The 19,793-nt window shown below is 45.5% G+C and overlaps 2 protein-coding genes across 2 annotated transcripts in view; both read left to right on the plus strand.

Moving 5' to 3' along the window:
* Nucleotides 1-445: 445 nt before the first annotated feature.
* LOC6506993 (division abnormally delayed protein) overlaps nt 446-19,793 on the plus strand; it is a 58,468-nt gene continuing 39,120 nt past the window's right edge. Inside the window, exon 1 of the mRNA XM_001956828.3 lies at nt 446-1,513. Within this exon, the coding sequence (XP_001956864.1) occupies nt 1,246-1,513 (268 nt within the window). The 5' untranslated portion in view covers nt 446-1,245. The remainder of the gene's footprint in view (nt 1,514-19,793) is intronic.
* On the plus strand, nt 8,607-11,578 carry LOC26515073. The gene has a single exon (XM_014910210.3). It carries the CDS (start codon nt 8,741-8,743, stop codon nt 11,498-11,500), a length of 2,760 nt encoding a protein of 919 aa, XP_014765696.1. The 5' UTR covers nt 8,607-8,740; the 3' UTR covers nt 11,501-11,578.

Genomic DNA, 19,793 nt, shown 5'->3' on the forward strand with positions numbered 1-19,793 from the left:
GATAAAGGATATGAGAGTGTTTATATATATGATACTTCTGAGACAACTAATACCTAATAAACTAACTAGCTAATTCTACTTCAAGAACTTTTAGTAAAAGTCCTGTAAGAAGAGAGCCAGCTATGACTATTTTAAGCCAAAAAGTAGGCAATACTTTTTGACACCTTAGTATTCTAGCTTGTAATAAGTATCTGAGTATAATCTTTATTTAAGAAACTCTATATACTCTTGCCTATAAAATAAAACCTTCCTATAGTCCTATGCAACCACCCCATAGATACTTTCGTCACTATACCACTAAGTGTTGCACCACTGTATTACCATCTGTTCGCCGGCCATGTGCTCACTCTACGCTCCCGCTCTCGGGTGTCTCTCGGAGAGAATGGCGGCGCCACCCGAACGAACAACAACCCGAAGCACACACTCTCGGAGTGGTCTGTTACGACGACTCCGAGTTACGGGGCGGATGGTTAATCTGTTCGGGTCGCTCGTTGTGGAAGGTTGTTTCGAAGTCGCTCCCCAGAATAATGCGAATGCGAGTGCGAGTGCATTTCCTCGACCTGTGAACGCAACGCCGGCTTGCCAATACGAGTGCGATCGCCGCTGAATCTATTTTCGCCAACTGCAATAATACGAAACAGAATCCAACACAGCCTTACAAATACAAAAAATCCACGCAAATAAACAACAAATAATCAAAAACAAAGGCAAGGCAATCGCGAGAAACAAATGCAAGTCGCAAAAAAATCGCAAAAAATCGCTAAAATCGCAAACCGCTAATGAAATATAGTACTGTTAGGGTTATGTCATGGAAAGTCTTTAGAAACCTGTGAAATTTCGAAGATTTTGAAATCGTGCTAGACACGCGTGTTAGATATTTGCACACTTTTTTTGCGAACCGAGACCGCCTCCGCATCTCGTCCAGCTCAGAGCTCCACCGGCTTCTCCATCCGTTCGCCTACGTCCACCTTTTATTGCTCACGCGTGTTTTGGGGCCTTTTGTTGTTGTGCGCGCGTGTGTGTGAGTCGCCGAGTCGCGCTAGTGCCCCTCTCTGTGTTTGTGTGTGTTAGCCGGCAAGTGCAGATTGTGTTTGTGTTGGTGCGAACAGCTGTTCCCCCACCAGCATGCAAAAATAAATATCTATATAGCGCCAGATCCCAAAGCACTGCTAAATCGAATTCAGCAAATCATCCAGCATCCTTGTCATCCTCGTCGTTGCACCACCACCACCACCAGCCTACGAAATGGCGGCCAGGAGCATCCGGGTGGCGCAGCTTCTGCTGTTTGCTCTGCTCTGCGGACTCGTCGGCCTGTCAGCCGCCAAGCACCTGGGCGACGGCACCAGCTCAGCCCACCACCACCACCAGCACAGCGCCTCCACGCACCACCGACGCCGCCTGCAGCGGGACTCGCGGGCCAAGGACTCCTCTAGTGCCGGACACCAGTGCGAGGCCGTCAAGAGTTACTTCGAGTCGATCGACATCAAGTCGAGTGGGGCTTACAACGAAAAAGGTAAAGTTCACGCACTGACAGTTGGGTCAAGTGGCGACTAGTCTAAGCCTTGAGGATCTTTAGTGTTATTCTAGGGGCTTTGAAATCTGAATCTGTATTATACTTAAGTGATGTATTATAATGTATTTTAGATATAAATTGTATATAATAGACCTTAAGATGCTCGTAAAATATTCCATTTTCCAAAAAATAATCATTAACGCCATTGGGGTTTCCCTCTTAGCCAAGTTTAAATATAGATTGCGCAATGGCTAAAGTTTGTGGCGTCCTGCAACAGTTGCGTTGCAGCGTCTGCCCCATCCTGCGGCATATGCAAATTCATTGAACCGAGATTGGGAGATCTCGAGTGGGCAGCCACTCGAGGGGGGCACTATGAACTAGTGGCATCAGCCGGGCGCCGTTTGCAATTAGAAGGAAACGCTTTCCGTTGAGCAACGCCTTTGAAAAGTTTTCGACGGGCTGGCGGATAAAGTTCTGCCTTCTGCCAGCAGGTTCATTACATCTAGCAGATACAAAGATACACATGCCATTTGTTATTCCGATTTCTCGCCCATATCGAGTGGCACGCATCTGAACGGCAAACTGTGTGAAGGAAAGGAGGTGTGTGTATTTATATCGATATCCATAGCCACAGCCATATTTTTGTTTATGCATATTTCACACATGAGTGCCGTGGCAGACCGACGCAGAAGACCCCAAAAACGAAACCCCGTGTAATTGAGTGAAAAATAATTATTATTGATTAACCGACCTTGACTCGGTATTTACGCGTTTACGCACAATTACAAGATACAGATCCCCACCAGACTGCCGCAGAATACAAATGTATCTATGTGACTCTCCACACACACACACACACTGCAGAGCTACAATGATGATGTTGCAAGTTCGCTAGGCCGTGTGCAACCTTACCGCTTACCTGTCTGGAGAGTCTCCGTTTCTCTCTGTTTCTGTTCGTTCTTTATTCTTTCCCACACGCAGGTAGTTAACGCCAAAGAAGTATCTATGAGATACATTGCTGAGCCGCCCGCATTTCGATGGCCCCGAAGTGTGAAGAACCAGCTGAAAGTTACAAGTGCATGTCGGGATGTCTGGGATGCCTCTGGGATGAGGCTTCCACCTAAAGACCTGTCCACCTGAATGCCTGCCCAATTGACTTGGTTGGGAGTTATTATCGTTCGGCTCGCCTAAAGGAATTTCAATTTGGCTAATGCTTCCGATCAGCTCTTGTATCTTTGTATCTTTGGGTACAAAGATATATATGTATGTATCTTCCATATGGGCGCCGTGGTCGTTGGCCTGCTCGAGTATGCCCAACTTTTTTTTCGACATTTATTTACTGTTTACATAGTTTGTGCCTCCTCATCCTCCTGCGCGTTATTTATGCTCCGCCAAAGTATCTGTATCTCTGTATCTGTATCTGTACTATATCTGTATCTGCAGCTCCATCGCTCCACTATATCTCTTTCTGTTTGCTCCGGCTGTGTGCTCGAGTGTGTTACTTTTACGTTTATGTGCTGTTTGTGATGCTAATCTCATGTCGGTGTCATGCATACGATAACTGCCTCCGCCTCGCCTCTCCTCCGGATCGTATTTGTTTTTTTGGTGCAGCACCTTCTCTTTAGAGGCGCTCAACATAAAATTAAATTTTAATTTAATTGCGCACACCGGCCGACTGTTAATTAAGTTGCTCCACCCCACCACGCCGCCGACTAACAAAACACACATAGGTACACATATGTTTGTTCGAACGATGAAAAATGCTGAAAATATAAAGATACTCCGGGCCCATTAACATGAACATTAACGCGTTACAAAGGCGAGCAGGCAGTTGGCGCTGGGTAGTTGCAGTATCTAATCATATCGCTCAGTATCTGTGTCTTGGAAGGCAGTCCGTGTTACTAAATATTTAAGCAACTCGCGGCAAAAGAAATTAGAGCAAACTGTGAGATATGAACCGGTGTATCCGCGTATCGCATATCTCATAGGCTGCGTGTACGTACGTTCAGATAGATAAGTGAAAAGTGCAAATAGAGAAGGCAAAGGCAAACGTGACTCGTTCGAAGCGGTTCGGGGAGAACTCAACCCAACCGTGCTTACCAAACAACTTGTCTTTTGAAATGGATTCCATGACGTGCCATGAGCTCTTTGAATGCGTGGGCGGTTCACCCAAAGGAGTCACCGAAAAGAGCACACGATGCTGAGGTACAAAATTTTAATTAACTCTAAAAGTGCACAAATACTCGGCGTACTCTGCTGAAAATCATTAATGGGGTTATTAACGCGACCGGGCCAGCTCTCTTCCGGACCAATTAAAAGTTTCGGTTGCCTTTCCAGCAAAAGCCAAATGGCAAAATGGCACAGAACTCCACTTATGGCATAACTGCAGACATAAAACTGCCAAAAGCGACGGCTGGTCCAAAATCCGTCAAATGGTAGCCAGGCCAGGCACATCAAGCAGAACCGAAAACGATCCATAACATTTATGCCGAACCGATCGTAAAGTTCGTCATCCGAATTCCAAAGCTCGAGAACTCGTTTTCCTATTTTGTTTAATTCATGAGCTATATGCTCGACGATTTTGTTTAGCCTTTGTTTGGAATATCTTGTGGATAATTAAAATTTATTTCTGTTCCAGTTGCAGTCCGAAGTCATGTATCTGACTTCTCCTTTCAGGTTCTATGTTTTATTTTGCTCCCAGACTCCCTCTCCATCAAGACTCTTACTCCATTCGGGCGTAAAACATCCAACCCGATAGCAGCTTGAACTTATCTCATCAATTAAGTTCCGAGCTCTTTTCAGTTGAGTTTAATTGCTGCCCCTTTCTCCGAGGGCGATCAATTAAACTCTAAGCCGGACGAAATTCTTAATTGATTTGGTGCTGGACAAAAAACTAATTACGAGTGCGTTTTAAGTAGTTTACGAATGTTTGGTCCGAGTGGATTAATGGTCGGTAGACTCAAGAGTTGGCCTAATCGCTATTCATTGCTGCAGGTCTTGGCCTAATGCCCTGGAACGTGGGAAACCCTTTTAAGAAGTCAGTTAACTCGGCTAAGTAGTTCTAAAGCCAATGAATCACCCTCTGAGCGGTTAATAAACTTTAAAGTTTCAAATACTTTAAATACTTAATAGTTTTAGTTGATTTCTTTATCTTTAAGATGAAATATATTCAAAAGTATATCATCAATCTTACGGAGAGGCCTGCCTTTTCTACTCTATGGCCGTGGTATTACAACACAAACCCAAAAACATTCAAGTTTTTTTATACTTGCGCTAATTAGTTTCAATTAAAATTAACGACGCCTATGCTTATGCTTGGGTTTGATCGATTTCACACGCATATAAAATGGAAATGGTCAAAAAAAAAGAACTAAGAGATACAATAAAACTGAAAAATCTTGCCTTTATATGCCTGCTCGATGGATGTTTGCTTTAGTTTTGTGTTTTTTACACTTTTGACCTCAATACAAAGGGCGATTTCGAGTGTGTCTCGGTTCGGCTTTCAGTGTTTCGAGTTCTGTTTAATTTCAGTTGGGTGTTTCGAACGGCTGGAATGATGTCATTGATTGGCTTCTTGGCTTCTTGGGTCTCTGACGGTCTTTGGTCTTTGACGAGTATCTGGAATTTCTCAGAGATCCATGGATACAGATGTTAGACAGAGGTTGTCGACTGCTCGTATTTAAATTGGTGAAATATTTCATCGTCTTAGACCTCCATTCAGTCTCAGTCAGAGTCTCACGTTTGTGTGTATGGGCCTGTTCATTGAGGGAACAAAACGATTTCCCCGAAATAACCATTCGACATAATAAACATGACCAGTAGTGACATTTAAAGCGAGGGTTTGGCCATTTTTTGTCGTCCCTACCGTATCTGTATCTCTCATTTTCATTCATGACCGATGTTGGAAACCAGTTTTGGGTTTCATTTACCATTTACCATTTACCATTACCTTAGCAGAGGTCGCACATTTTAATTAGAACCGAGCTTAAGTGGACACAATTAAGTGTAAATATCTCTGGCTTGTCCCAAGGAAGTTGTCAACTTGTTTAGTTCTTCCGCTTGGACACGAGAACCCATGTCGTCTCCGTCTCCGATAACGATTATGGTGGAATGCATTCCATTCCCCACTACACTGGTGATAAGATAGAGTTCGAATGGCAACCGGGAACTGCCTCAATTAAATATTTAGCTGTATCTGCTGGATACAGCGCCCCTCGGAGCCCAAAAAATGTGTGAAATTCATCTGGGCCGGCGGCGCACTGGACGACCCGCCAGGTAGTGTAGCTCTGTACCTGCTCCTGTCGCATCTATTTTTAAACACTCACAAGTGAATTCATCAAACAAACAAATAAACAAACGGTCGAGTGCAAGGGTTGTATCTGTATCTACATCTATATAGTATCTGTCGGGTGTATCTGCGAGGGGGCAGATACAATTTTCCACTCCTTTTGACCGATTTGCCTTGGTCGGTCGGTCGGTCGGTCAGTGTCGGGGTAACTGGGCCCGGTTGCTTATGCAACCGTGATGTTGCAGCTACAAAGTCAAAGTCGCATTCGCCGACGACTTACTCACCCAGAATCCCCACCCCCACTCCTCCATATACAAGAGTATATATAGTATATTCCTTGGCTGGCTCTCCATCATCGACTTCTTGGTGATTTCGATGCTGCCTCTGCTGCTGCTGGCTGTTCATTGTTTGGCCATGTCTTTTGTGCCGCGTAATCGTTGTTTTCCAATGAAGATACGCAGGCATTTACAGGTACGAGGTACGAGGTATGAGGTACGAGTGCTTTTTGTGGCTATGAGATACAAACGTCGCCGGACGGATTCTTTGGGTTTTGTGTTTTTTGATTCATGGATGCCAGTGGCGCGTTGTTTTGTTGTTCCATCCCCATCCCCCTGCTTATACTTTCGGGATTGTTATGTTCACGGAAAAGGTAAAGGTTAATGCCTAGTGAAGTGTGCACAACATCGAAATAGAATAAAAAACAAACACCAAAAGGCAGACTGAGATACAGATAAATCTCACAACTAGTTGCCATTTCCGCTCCGAGTCCGAGTGGCGTTAGCCGAGGAATATTATCCAACGGATTACACTAATAGTATGAGTTGAGTATGTCATTTAGGCATGGACATTTTCTAAACACTTTTGCGCCCAAAGTTTCGACCTCAGACAAGCCAAAGACCTTATTTACATTGCGCAATGTCTGAATCGGGGCATAAATCAATTATTTGCACCTAAAGCCCATAAATCACCTTATGACGAGCCACAACAAAAGCCAACAGACAGCGACCGACTGGGACTGACTGGGCAGAAAGGAACCAGCAACATGGAAAGAATCAAATGCCCCTCCACTGAGCCAAAAGGCGAGCAAATTGGGTTTCTCTTTTCATTTTTTATTATTTTCTGGCTAAGTGCCCGAAAGCCTGGCTAATATGGCGTTGGCGTTAGCGTTGCTCTCTTGTCTTGTTATCGTAATAAAAAATAAATAAAAATATAAACACACACGAGCGTGTGAATGATTTCTTTGTGTTTTTGGGAGCCAGGCCAAAATGACCAAAGGCACTTTGATTTTTTTTCGGGAAGGTTCGAAACTCATTCCAATCCAGTCATCATCCAGCGTGCTCTCTTTATTTTCGTTTATACGGTTTATTGACTTTGGCCGGAGTTTCTCAGCCTCAGTTCTTGGCCACTTTTTTGCACACTAAGCTCGGGTCTAAAAGGGGGATCAGAATGCAAACAATAACACGTGAAGAGTTTGAGTCTAGAAAGGGGGGCTTCGAGGAGTTGTTTTGGCTAACATAACACCATATAATAAACGATAAAATTCCACACTCTACGAAAAACATCTTTTAGATAAGAACCTGGGGCTTAACACTCCAATTTGCACTTCCCCATGCTCCACCCGATGTCCGACTAATTTCCGTATCTATTCGCCTTTCTATATTATTTGCAGGTGCGTATACCGAACTAAATACAAAAGCAAACAGGGCCAGGCTATCTGAACAAATGTTTGGTCGCCGTACACTATAGATACGACAGATATCGGGTATCTCTGGTAAGTCTCTCCCGATAAGACCCACCCCCGCCGAGTGCCACTTTCAACGAGACTGCATGGCGAATGAGTTAACCCCCAGCGTGGATGCGCCATCAATCATTTAGGAACGCCAACACCATCGACTAAACTGAAAGCAAAAAACAAAAGCCATCCAGCCCAACAAAAAATTCCCCTACGCTTTCAAAAGCCACCAAATATGAATATAAATGCGAGGCTATCCGGTAGAACAGTAGGAAAATTTAATAAAGACCGACGCGACTGTCTGCAGCCATTCACTTGGCGTTATTAATACATCTCTCTAGCTTAAAATTATGCTAATCCGTTGAAATATGATTATGCCGAATGACAACGGGGGCGTGGTCCTCCACACTCCACACACACTGTGTGTATGTCGGCAGGTGTGCCCATTAAGGCAATGGGCTCGTTCTGGGGTTCGTTCTGGGGTTCGGTGTGCATAATTTAATTGCCTTTGGCAGCTAATTTCGTTTACCGGGAAACACAGCACTCGAGCAGCACTCTCGTCTAATTAAATACTCGACTTTCAGAAATTTTCATATTAAATCTGCCATCGGCCCAGGCCAGGCCAGGACTCGAACTTTTTCAATTAAAGACAGAGCGACCTTCAAAGCAAACAAATTTTGAAAATGAAATTGCAAGCGAGAAAGTAATTTAATTAGCTTAACCCAAATAGGAATAAACAAAACGAAAACGAAACCAAATCCGAATTCGGAAAAGGTCCTCCTCCCTTGGCTCCCAGTTCCCTTCTTATGTCCTCAAAGTGTAAAAAGGTTGCGTGTTTTTTTCTGTTGCTGCTCCTTCTGGTGGCGAAAGTTTCATTTCTTTTGAGTTTCTTGGTGCCAGTCGCCAAACTTGAAGGCGACAAAAGCAAAAGCCAGGGCCAGAGCCAGAGAGCTGGCCTAAAAGCTATGCAAATTGGAAGTGAAACTGTCGGTCCAAGCCGCCAGGTGTTGACTTCCGCCATCTGCAAATGAATTTTTCAACGCTCCAAGCAGGCCATGAAATATTCTAGTTTTGTAGCCAACGTCGTCAGAATCCAGACCAAGCCATTTCTACTTCCAATCAGTCTGAGGCTAACAGATACCCCCCACACACACAAATTCATTAACTCATATTCCGGCTTCAAAGTTCATCCAAAATTCAGCTGATCATGTCCGGTAAACACAGTTGGCGGAAAGGCCCCAGCTTCTTCTGGCAGCCCAATCATCTCAGAATCCTCCAATCGCTGGGTGGCACCTGGCGGAGTGGCGGCGGTCGCCGGACGCCCAATGGCTCCTGGCGCCGACGCGGACGCATCTTCCATGAAGAGAATCCGAACGAGTATCAGCCGCCGCGGCAGCCCACCCCCGTGGTGAAGCGGGGGCGTTGGTGGGAGAGGCCCAAGTGCATGCCGGGTCTGGGAGAGATACTGGAGCCTCGGCGCATTAATCCGCCTCGAAACTCGATGAGTATCCTGGATGCCTTGCACTCGCGTTTCTATGGAAAATATTCCAAGGACGATGGGTCGTGGAATGATCCGTCGCAGGAGCAGACTGGTGAGGAAGTGGAGTGCCGGGAAGGCAAGGGCATCAGGTTCCCGAAACGAAACCGACGCGCGGAGTCGCGGAGAGGAAAATTGATAACTTATCAGGCAGATCCGATTGAGTTTGGCACTAAGAAATCGGCCCAAAAAGAACTAACCAAATCCGAAGTAAAGGATCCATCGGGGTCTTCAAAGGTGTCTTCTGACACCTTTCCACACTCTCCCAAACTGAGCACATCTGAGCCATCCAAAGAGCCATCTGAATCAGAATTCGTGGATCCATCCTGGCCACGGGGTGACTTAAGGACATCAGATTTAAATAATCTAAAGAGTCTGTCGCTTGATTTGTACGCCGAAGTCTTCAAATCAAATATAGACGACCCTTATGGATCGACAGATTATACTATTTGTGAGGAGGCAGTCCCAGGAGACAAGTCTTCTGACGGCTTGAAGCGTCCTGTCTTCCGCCTTCCGAAACTCGCTGATCCTCCTTCGATCTCAATGAATATATTCAGTGACACCAGAGTTAAGGGCCCTGAATCAAGGTTAAAGGGGGAGGCTGCAGTGAGTATGCGAAGATATGTTTCCAAGGATATTAAAACTAAGCTGGCTGAAGAGGAAGAGGGTAATGAGGGAACTCCTTCAGAACTCCTTCCAAGGTCTACCGAATTTTTCACAAAAAAATCACCTGAAACGGATACCTCTAAATCAGAGAAGATCCGAACTCCTGAAACTATAGCCGACAGGGACGAATCCAGTGGGGCAGAATACAAACCCTCAGCAAAGGACTCGCCAGAGACCAAAGCTTCTAGTCTTCATAATGCCAGCAGAAAAGATGCCGAATATCTGCTGGAGAGGCTGAATGAGAACACTTTGGATGTTAGGAGCATCATTGGCCTAACCATTTCCAATCAGGCTATATCGGTGATGGGCGCACCGCCCTCCGCCAACTCTCTTTTGGCTGATCCACCAAAGAAAACTGACCAAGATCCTGCCCAAAAAAGAGTCCCTCCCAAGGCCTTGGCCGAACAAGGCAACGACCCAGTAAGTGCCTTCAGGAAGCCTCCCACCGGGCCAAAGGATCTTCACAGTCGGCAAACTTCTGGAAAAGCAGCAGGACCTGGAGGCAAGCCCCCCGCAGCAGGAGCCGGAGCAGGAAAAGGAAAAGGACCAGCTGGACCGGGAGCAAAAGGGCCTGCAGGACCTGGAGCCAAAGGGCCAGCCGGAGCCGGAGGCAAAGGGCCTGCCGGAGGGAAAGGACCAGCAGGACCCGCAGGAAAGGGACCAGCAGGACCCGCAGGAAAAGGACCAGCCGGACCCGGAGGCAAAAAACCCGCTGGACCAGCAGAGAAAGGAGGAAAAGGGGGAGGCACGCGGGTCATCACTCTAATGCCTGGGGACGGTATCGGCCCAGAAATATCGATGGCTGTGCTCCAGGTCCTTGAAGCCGCCAAAGTGCCACTGATCTTCGAGCCCGTCGATGTCACCCCTGTGATGGACAAGCATGGCCGGCAAACGGTGCCCAAGGAGGTCATCGACAGCATGAACCGCACCAAGGTGGGCCTGAAGGGTCCCCTAATGACGCCCGTGGGCACGGGCTTCCGCTCCCTCAACCTGACCCTGCGCCAGCTGTTCAATCTGTACGCCAACGTCCGGCCCTGCCGAAATCTGCCTGGTGTGGAGACTGTTTACGGCGATGTGGATATTGTGACCATTCGCGAGAACACCGAGGGCGAGTACTCGGGCATCGAGCACACCCTAGTCAACGGTGTGGTGCAGAGCATCAAGCTGATCACCCGGAACGCCTCCCTCCGGGTGGCCGAGTACGCTTTCCAGTTCGCCCTGGAGATGAAGCGGAAAAAGGTGACGGCCGTGGGCGAGGAGAACGCTATGCGAATGTCCGACGGGCTCTTCCTCCGTTGCGTCAAGGAGATGTCCGAGAAGTACAAGAAAAAGCTGGATGCGGCTGGTATCGTGTTCGAGTTCTCGACTATGACGACCGTGTGCCTCAATATCGTCCAGGATCCCAAGCGTTATGATGTTCTGGTGTTGCCCAACCTATATGGTGACATTATCTCGGATACGTGTGCCGGTCTGATTGGCGGACTTGGCTTAACGCCGTCGGGAAATATTGGTACCGAGGGGGCCATCTTCGAGTCTGTGCACGGAACCGCCCCGGACATTGCTGGCAAGGACTTGGCCAATCCAACGGCACTCCTGCTATCGACCTGCATGTTGCTGCACTACGTCGGAATGCCGGATCAGGCCGAGAAAATAAAAGAATCGATTTTGACAACCCTAACGGAAGGCAGCGTTCGCACCAAGGATTTAGGCGGGAATGCCAAGTGCTCGGAGTACACCCAGGCGCTGATAAAGAATCTCAAATAGTCTATAGAGGCTCTCAAAATTTGCATTTAGTCTAGGTGTGACATTCCAATAAAGTTACCAGTTACATGCCACTTTTAAGCAACAGAGTTCCTCCTTAATTTTCCAAAAAATGCCCATTTCAATCACAACGAGTATCTGCACTCGTCATGAGTACATCGGATGGATGGGTCCTCGCCTGATCTCACTAATTTCGCAACAGGCTATGAAGTAACCAAACATCACAGGAAACCGCCTGCCCTGACCAGAGTCAAAAGCCAAACCAGACTGAATCAGCAGAGACCGCAGTGCAACCCCCTTTCCGTCCTGTCCGGCAAAAGGCAGAAAACTCCCAAACCAGCCAGTCAGGCAGTCAGCCAGTCTAACCAGTGCCAAAGTCAAAGTCGGACTCCCAGAGTCAGTCAGTCTCTGGGAGTCCGAGAGCCCAGCCCAGCCCAGCTTAGCCCATCCCAGCGCAGCAAGTCATCAACCGCAGCACAGCACATGGTCTGAACCCGGCTGCATCTCCCCTATCCAAAGCAAGCTCCCTCCTGCCAAGCCATCTCCGACCACTCCGACCCTGTCCCCCGGCCAACTTACGTTGCATTTTTACATGCATGTTCAGCTCGGCGCGGTCCGAGCTCAAGCTGAAACCCAAACTGCGACATTGACTGGGAAGGGGACTGGGAGTGGGACTGTGACTGGGACTGGGACTGGGAGGTGCGTTTAAAAGCACCGAGTCGGCTCCTAAACAAACCGAAACTACTAGCCAACAGCAGCAGAGAAACAAGTAAGAGTTTGAAGACTATAAGATAGTCTTGACTATGAGATACCCGGTACTTCTCAGAGACTTAGAGATGATAGCATAAGGCTTACTTGCCCTTTAGGACCTAGGACTTTAATCAATAGACCTCTTTTGTATTTCATTTAAATGAGATGCCATTTTTGGTCTCCCATCCAATATACCCCTTGAAACCCCACGAGTACCAGGTATAAACAAGGGCGCTCCTTGGTTCCAGGTTCAGTGGAGCGTGCAAGAAAAAAAGAGCAGGAAGAAAATGCCACAGAATCAGCCAAAGCCAAAGAGCCATATAAAATTAAAAAGAAACCAAAGGAAAAAATTTAATTTTGTGTGCCAGAATGGGATAGATGGATGGATGGATGGATGGTGGTTAGCAGCATGGGTGTGTGTGTTCTGTGAGTATCTGTGAGTGCATTTCAAAGAATTTTGATAAACAACAAAGAGGCAGCAGCAGCAGGGTAAGCGAGATGGCCAAAACCAAAAGATAAACTCCGTTTTGTGTATGTGAAACAAAAGTCGAGAATTTTTCAACGCACAGTAACCGGTTTTCCGTTTCACAGCCGTGTAGAACCCACCAAACTTCTGAAGCTGACACCCAGAAGGGACACCGCTGCCGGCTGGGACCAGCTGGGTGAAGTAAGAAGGGGTCACAGGGCTACGGAAGTACTTGCAACTAGATCTACCTCGATGCGGCCTAGTTGTCTACCCCATTCACGAGTCCTACTCCTCCTCCTCGACGGCAGACCCCCAATTTCAATTGGCCAAACACGCAAAGGCCAAGTACCGCTGACTCCGGAGTTGGCGGTGGGTTGGGTGCTTTTTCCAACGAATCGTGGCACAATTACAGAAAGGCCACCGCAATAGCTGCCAGTGGAAAATGGCAAAAAGAAAATATATTAAAAAGCCGGCGCCATAATTGCACTCCACTCATTAGAATGCTAATTTGTAAGTGCAATTCTGCTGCTGTGAACAGTTGGGCCCTGCCGGCTGCTTGGTGTTTTTGTTACTTGGAAATGGCATGAGAACACGAGTCCCACGAACGATGGCTTGCAAATTATATTAAATACCATATATCTATCCTCTGGGCGATGTAAACAGATTTTTATGGACGCTGTAGAATCCGAAATGAGATCACTTTTCCATTTGTCTTGCCCGCGAAATCGGAATACTAAGTAATTGACTTTGGAATTTATATTCGAAATAGTACAGAATTTTTGAGAATATCGGGATATAAATAGCTCCAAGGGCGGACTTCTTACAGAATACACATCGGATGTACCTAGCTGCCTATCTTCAAGTCATATTTCTTGGCCAACTAATTTAGTCACGCTGGTAGATAAGCAAAATAATTGATAAGTCTGACATCTGGCACATTAATATTGATTGTGAATAAAATAAAATCGGACCGGGTTCAAGCCACTTGACTATTTATAGGAAGTTATCAATATGCGATAGAATATTTCCACTTTCTAGTCAGATTCAGATTCAGATTACTTTTCCATTAGCCGATAAATGCACTCATCCATAACCCCGTCCGGCCGCTTGAAAAAGGGGTATGGACTGTGGGGTTAAACCCTCAGATCGAGGGGCAAGTTAAAACTGATTTTCCGTGTTCGTACACACATTTTCACGCCCCACCCATCGGCGTTATCCTCTGACATGGGTTCGAGGCACTTTTACAAAGATTTACGACCGCTGTCAATAGAGCTTTGCATAACACAAACTTCCACTCGCCCAGCCCCCTCTGGCTCTGCACACTTTTTACTGCAGAAGTGGAAACAAAACAGTGGCAACAAAAAAGTATTTCAAATTTAAATCTATTTGTCACTTGCAAAACTTTGGCTACCTTTTCAACAGCCCTGCTCTGCTCCACCTCCGATGGTCCTCCGATGGTCACGCAAAGGTCGACAAAAACCCGCCTGGCACAAAAAGGTAATGCAAAGTGGCAGTTACAAATTCGTTGAAATCAAATGCGGGACGACCAGTACTGGAGGAAAAAGTGGGAATGGACCCAGACGTTCCATTTAAATGAGTTGGATTGCCTATACTTAGGTGTATGGCATCCCATCCCATCCCATCTCATCTCATCTGATCCCCAACCACCCACTGAGCACTTTCCGTAATGCCCTTTTCAATCGGGGTTGCTTGCCCAAAATCCAAGCAAGCTAAACACTCTTATGCAGATACAATTTTTGGGAGGAGGATGGTTAGGATTATTCTTTTAGATACCCTGTTGTACTCTGATTTTCTCCCATTCTTTATAACAAATATACCTCAATCTCCTTTCAAGTCTAGGGTGTCCAGATAGTACAATAAGAAACAGTAGGAAAAAAATTATTTGCATTTATTTATCTTGGTAGCTCTTCAACGCCAGGCCAGGCCAGGCCCCTCGTACTGCCTTGTGTTTGAATTTGTTATTATTCTCGCACTGTTAGCCTTCATATTCCTTATTGTTTTCACCCACTTTTCCATGTTGTAGCCACCACCCGAAGCCACCCATCCCAGTGCCTGCTCCACTAAACAATTCTATGCGGCGATGATAAAAATAATCCCATTTATTGTTTAATGCTTAATAAATAAAGCAATTTTTATTTATTTGCAAGCGTTTTGTTGCTGTTTATGTTTCAGTTGCTTGTGCTTGGGCTTTATTGATTTTTATGCTCCGGAGATGGCAGCTGAAGTTCTGTTTCTGTGGTTGTTGCTATCGTAAGTAAAATAACCATCAATTGTTTATTGTTTTGATAATGCGTTCTGTTGTACTTTATTGTTTGTACTTGTGTCGGTTCTTTGGCGTGCTATCGCCTGAGGAGCCCATCGATAATTGGTATCAAATCGAATAAAGATTGCCTATATATAGTATATATTCTAAGAAAACTACAGCAGAAACAATCAACTAGTATTTCTTTCAAGGGAAACTAGTTCTGAAATTTATTTAAATCCAAAATTGAAAGTAATATTCAAGCGCCACTCCGAAAAAAGACTATAGTCTTCTATTCATAACCACAGCTGCTTAGAAATCGAGATGGGATGATAAAATTATAAACGCCATTGTTCAAAATTCAACCTATTAAATCAACGACTTAAAAATCGTGATTTGGTGATAAAAATATTTATTCAAGACAATCAAGTCTCCGCTGGTTGACCCATTCGACCTCTACAATAGAGTAGTCTTTGACCTAATACTCCCCAGACTAAGGTTTAATTTCCAGCGGCTCAAGATGCATCTCCCCATTCGATTTACAAGGCAGCCAATTGGCCCGCTTCAGGATAATAGCGAACAAAGCCCCATTGGGCTCTGCATCTATCCCCTACGATGCACTATGCCCGCTCGTCCTCCTGTCCTTCCGCCTGTTCACGTGTTAAACAGGAAACTCCGGGCCGTGCCAGCCAAAAGCTATCGCCATTCGCATCTACATGAACGGCATCCTGCATCCTGGCTCTCCGCCTGATTTGCCCAATTGTGCAGCTCGGTCGGTTTGAGGGCGACCTGAACGGGGGCAGCATAATAAAATTGATTGCATTTTTCACGCTGCCAGCTCAGGGCTTCCTCAAAACTCACGACCCAGTTATTCCACATGAGCCCAAAAAAAGAAAAGAATGAAAAGTGGAAAAATAAACACAGCACGGAAAAAGGGAAATAATACGAGTACAACGGAACAACTTTTGCATAATGCGCTTGCACTTGCAAACAAAAACCTCCGGCTACGGGCCTCCGTCCCACATTCCTCCCCACGATGCATAATAGATTTTACGTCCGGCGGTACACCGTTGCCGGAGTGGAACTTTGGGTGCATGTTGACCTTAGTCATACAATTCATGGGTTCATTGCCTTGCAGGTCAGCTGGAGTTTCGTTTCGAAAGTCTACGTCCGGGGCCCTCCCGGGACTCGTCCTGGGCTAAAAATTTCATGGTGTTTATTAATTTCCAGCAGCCAGGAGTTCCTGTTTCTGTACACATTCCTGGGCTGAACTTTCTGCAGGTGCGGCTGCCGTCTCATTTGAAATTTAGAACTTTTAATTGAAAAACACTAAGCAGGATTTCGTGATGAAATATTACTGCAGCAGTTTGGATACCTAATGAGTCTCCGTATATCCTGGCTCAACAGGTAACTGCGGATTTTCTCAGTTGGCCAGGTCACGTATCTCCAGAATAGCTGACTGGTCGACTGGTCGACTGCCTGGATGGCTGGTGGTCTCAGTTTACATTCTTAATCACCGGAACTGGTTGCAGCGCCAGGTAACCAGGCGGCAATTAGTGTCTCGGCCACGCCCACAAAGCCCACTCCTCAGACAGCGACGAGCAAGTTTCCTTGGGCTTTGGCAGGTTCGTGTTTCTGCGCCTGTTGTGGGTTGTTCCAGTTAGTTGAAGTGCTTTGACTTGGCGGCGCTTACAACTTTGTTTAAGCTTCTTTTGAAAATTTCGCAAAATGCTCGAAATGGCCCTGGAAGAGCACTTGAGAAATTAGAAAGTTCTTCAAGAACTTATAACTAGAGCGATTGAGGAATATGACTTAAAGTTGGCTTACAATCGATTCAATAAATATTTTTTAAACAAATATTCCCATCATCACTATTTTGGGTAAACAGACACCAAAAATCACTTAACCTTGGATTGGTTGTTGGGCTTCTAGACCAGAATTGCTGATTCCTCTATGTTTTGCCAGCTGATCGGGAATAAATATTTTCACAGCCCCCCATTTGTTTTTGTTTATGAATGTGAGACTCGAGTAACTCTATATGTTCCGAGTGAGGCGTAATACTTTTATGGGCCTCTCCGTCATCCTCTCGTGCAATTTCAATTATTCACACTCGACATTTAATTGCGTTAATTAAAGCAGTCCGAGAATGTTGAACATTTATTACATCTCGCGGCACTCGCTTCCTCCTGGGCAGCCATGTCCTTATCAGCGACTACCTCTTTTTCCTCGCCAGCCTGTGCGTTTCCGGCATTAATTGAATGCAGATTCCACGGAGACAGATCTGGAGCTGGGCCATCGCCTGTCGCCTGCTGCCAATTAGTGGAAAGTCAAGGGGGAGCCCTGACCTCTTGGCTTATATCTATAGATTCTTGTACACTGATTGATTATGGCAAACATTATACATTTTTCAGTCTATCGATCGCTTGATTGATGCTTTCCATCACTTTTTTGTATCTTGTGCAATTGGCGAATCGGCGGTAATTTATTTATGCATATTTATGAGGCAGTTTGATGGTCGGCGGAATGAAAAGAAACGAGTTCACAAGAGTGTATATTTAACCAAAAATAGCCATGAGTTCCTGGTAGCATCAAAGGCCATTGCCACGTGTCGTCAGTGGGAGGGGATACACACCTGTCCTGGCCTGGCCCTCGTCCTGGCTCTCGTCCTGCTCCTGGCCCGATAAATAATATATTAAACAAAAAGCATACTCAATGGCTGAAGTGACACTTTAAGCAGCGCCATCAGCAGAACTCGTAATCCCGAAATGTCATCCCCACCACTACCACTCCCACTCTCCGGGCCACTTCAATTTGAAAGCCAGACAGAAATTCATCCGAGTGCCCCCACCACTCATGCCCCATGCCCCTCGACTCTGGCTCGCTGATTGTTCGAATGGAGGAAAAACAATGGCAACAATAATAATAAAGCATATAAATAAATGATAAGTCGGCCACATGCACAAAAGGACATGACACACGCCACGGACTGAGGAGAAAGAATTGTCGCCGTGGGGCAGGAGTAAATTGTTGTAACGACTTATCCGGCAAGACAACAAAAAAGTTTACTTTAAAGTTTGAACTTAAAGACATGGGAGCTCTTTTAGCACAAATCTAAAGCTACCAACTTGATAGTTAGGTAGAATTAACTAAATTACAAATCATATTGTGATTATCTAACATTCTTTCATTCCCAAACACACATGCTCTAGTTGGGTTTTCTGGCTGATGATTGCAATTAAATACACATAATTCCCGGCTAATGACTTGGCTGGCTGGCTTGGAGATGAAAAAAAAAAATCAAACGAAGCCGCGCTTATCTTAGCCACGTTAAGCTGGCAACATAATTTAAGCCCCAAAGGCACGCAGACTCACACAAACCCAGCGCGACTACTCGCAAATACACACTCTGACACAAAAACGACGGAGAGAAAAAGCAAGTGTTGGCCGCTTCCGGTTCCGGCTGGCACTGATGAGGCTGCTAGTACTGCGACTGCTGCTGATATCGGGGATTAAAGCCCGGCACTAAATAACTGCCTGCCAGTCCTGTGACATCCTTTTCCCAGTCAATTTCACGAGAAACTTTGACAATTTCTATGAACTAGGCTGAGAGAACTGGGCAAAGTTTTTGCATTTCGAAAGGAAAACAACAATCCTCAATCCCCAATCCCCAGACATATTGCTCGTACTGCTCCTACTCCTTCCTGACTCGGGCCAGGAATATTGCTAGCCATATTTTACATAACTCTGGGCGCAATAAAAATTAATTTGCCGCCCATTTGGAAGTGCTTAATTTGTAAACGAGACCATTGGGGTCGTCATGGAATCGCTTCAAATTGCTGACTAAGGGTTTGGGCTGGAAAGGAAGAGTGGAGGATTGGAGCGTATATATATAGCTCTAGTATTCTGGTTCTGGAGCCGAGGTGTTTGGTTTTGGTGTTGCCTTAACATGTTGAACAAGCTGTGCTTGGATTTTCTTGTTGCCACAGGATAAATTAACTTTCCGAAGTAATACACAACTGGGCAGAAAAAGAGGTGTTGACATGGCATATTGAAGTTACTACATCAGCAACACAACTTTTTATAATGGAACAAGAAATTTAAATAAATTTGTGGATATTGTTTATCATAAACTTTACTCTACTTCAGATACTCTGTATTGGAGAGTCTATACTTTAGAGTATATCACTATAGACCTCTATTACAATCCTTTTCAGAGATATAGGGTATCTGAAATTTGTTCTTCGGCTTGTTAACATTCTTTGGCATTTATTCCAGAGATTTTATCGCTGCTGAACGACGGGAAAACGGCAACTCCACCAACAATAGCAGCAACACCAAACAGCAACATCAGCAATCCGCAAAAAACACGAAACAACTTTTATGGCAAAAACGCAAATGGCGATGAATGTTTTGGAAATAAAACAAAAGTCGAACACAATGCCTCATTGTTGTTGTTATTCCTGTTCAGTGCTCTTGTTCCTGTTATGGTTTTATTTTCCCTTTTTTTTATCAAAATATTTATTGTTTGTAATGCTTGACCTCCCGAAAATCCGGTTGATTTTGAAAATGTCACTGCTGTTAATTATGCAGTTGACTGGAGAAATTTATGGTTGGTCTGGGGGAAAATTCCCTTCACTTAACACACACTGATTCCGGGCACTTGATTCCGGGTACTAATGGCGGAGGAACCTCTCAAGTAGGCTCTTCCTCATTTGCCAACGGAATGGGTTACGTTTTCGTTATTTATCGCCCAGTTGGTAGTTAGTTGATGAATAATTGTCAAAAAAAGCATACAAATATCAGCATTCGCTCTTGAC

Source organism: Drosophila ananassae, chromosome 2R, assembly GCF_017639315.1.
Source record: "Drosophila ananassae strain 14024-0371.13 chromosome 2R, ASM1763931v2, whole genome shotgun sequence".
Lineage (NCBI taxonomy): Eukaryota > Metazoa > Arthropoda > Insecta > Diptera > Drosophilidae > Drosophila > Drosophila ananassae.

Bases quoted from the DNA above. Each gene is read 5' to 3' on its own strand.
- LOC26515073 (XM_014910210.3), top strand. From the start codon at position 8,741: ATGTCCGGTAAACACAGTTGGCGGAAAGGCCCCAGCTTCTTCTGGCAG.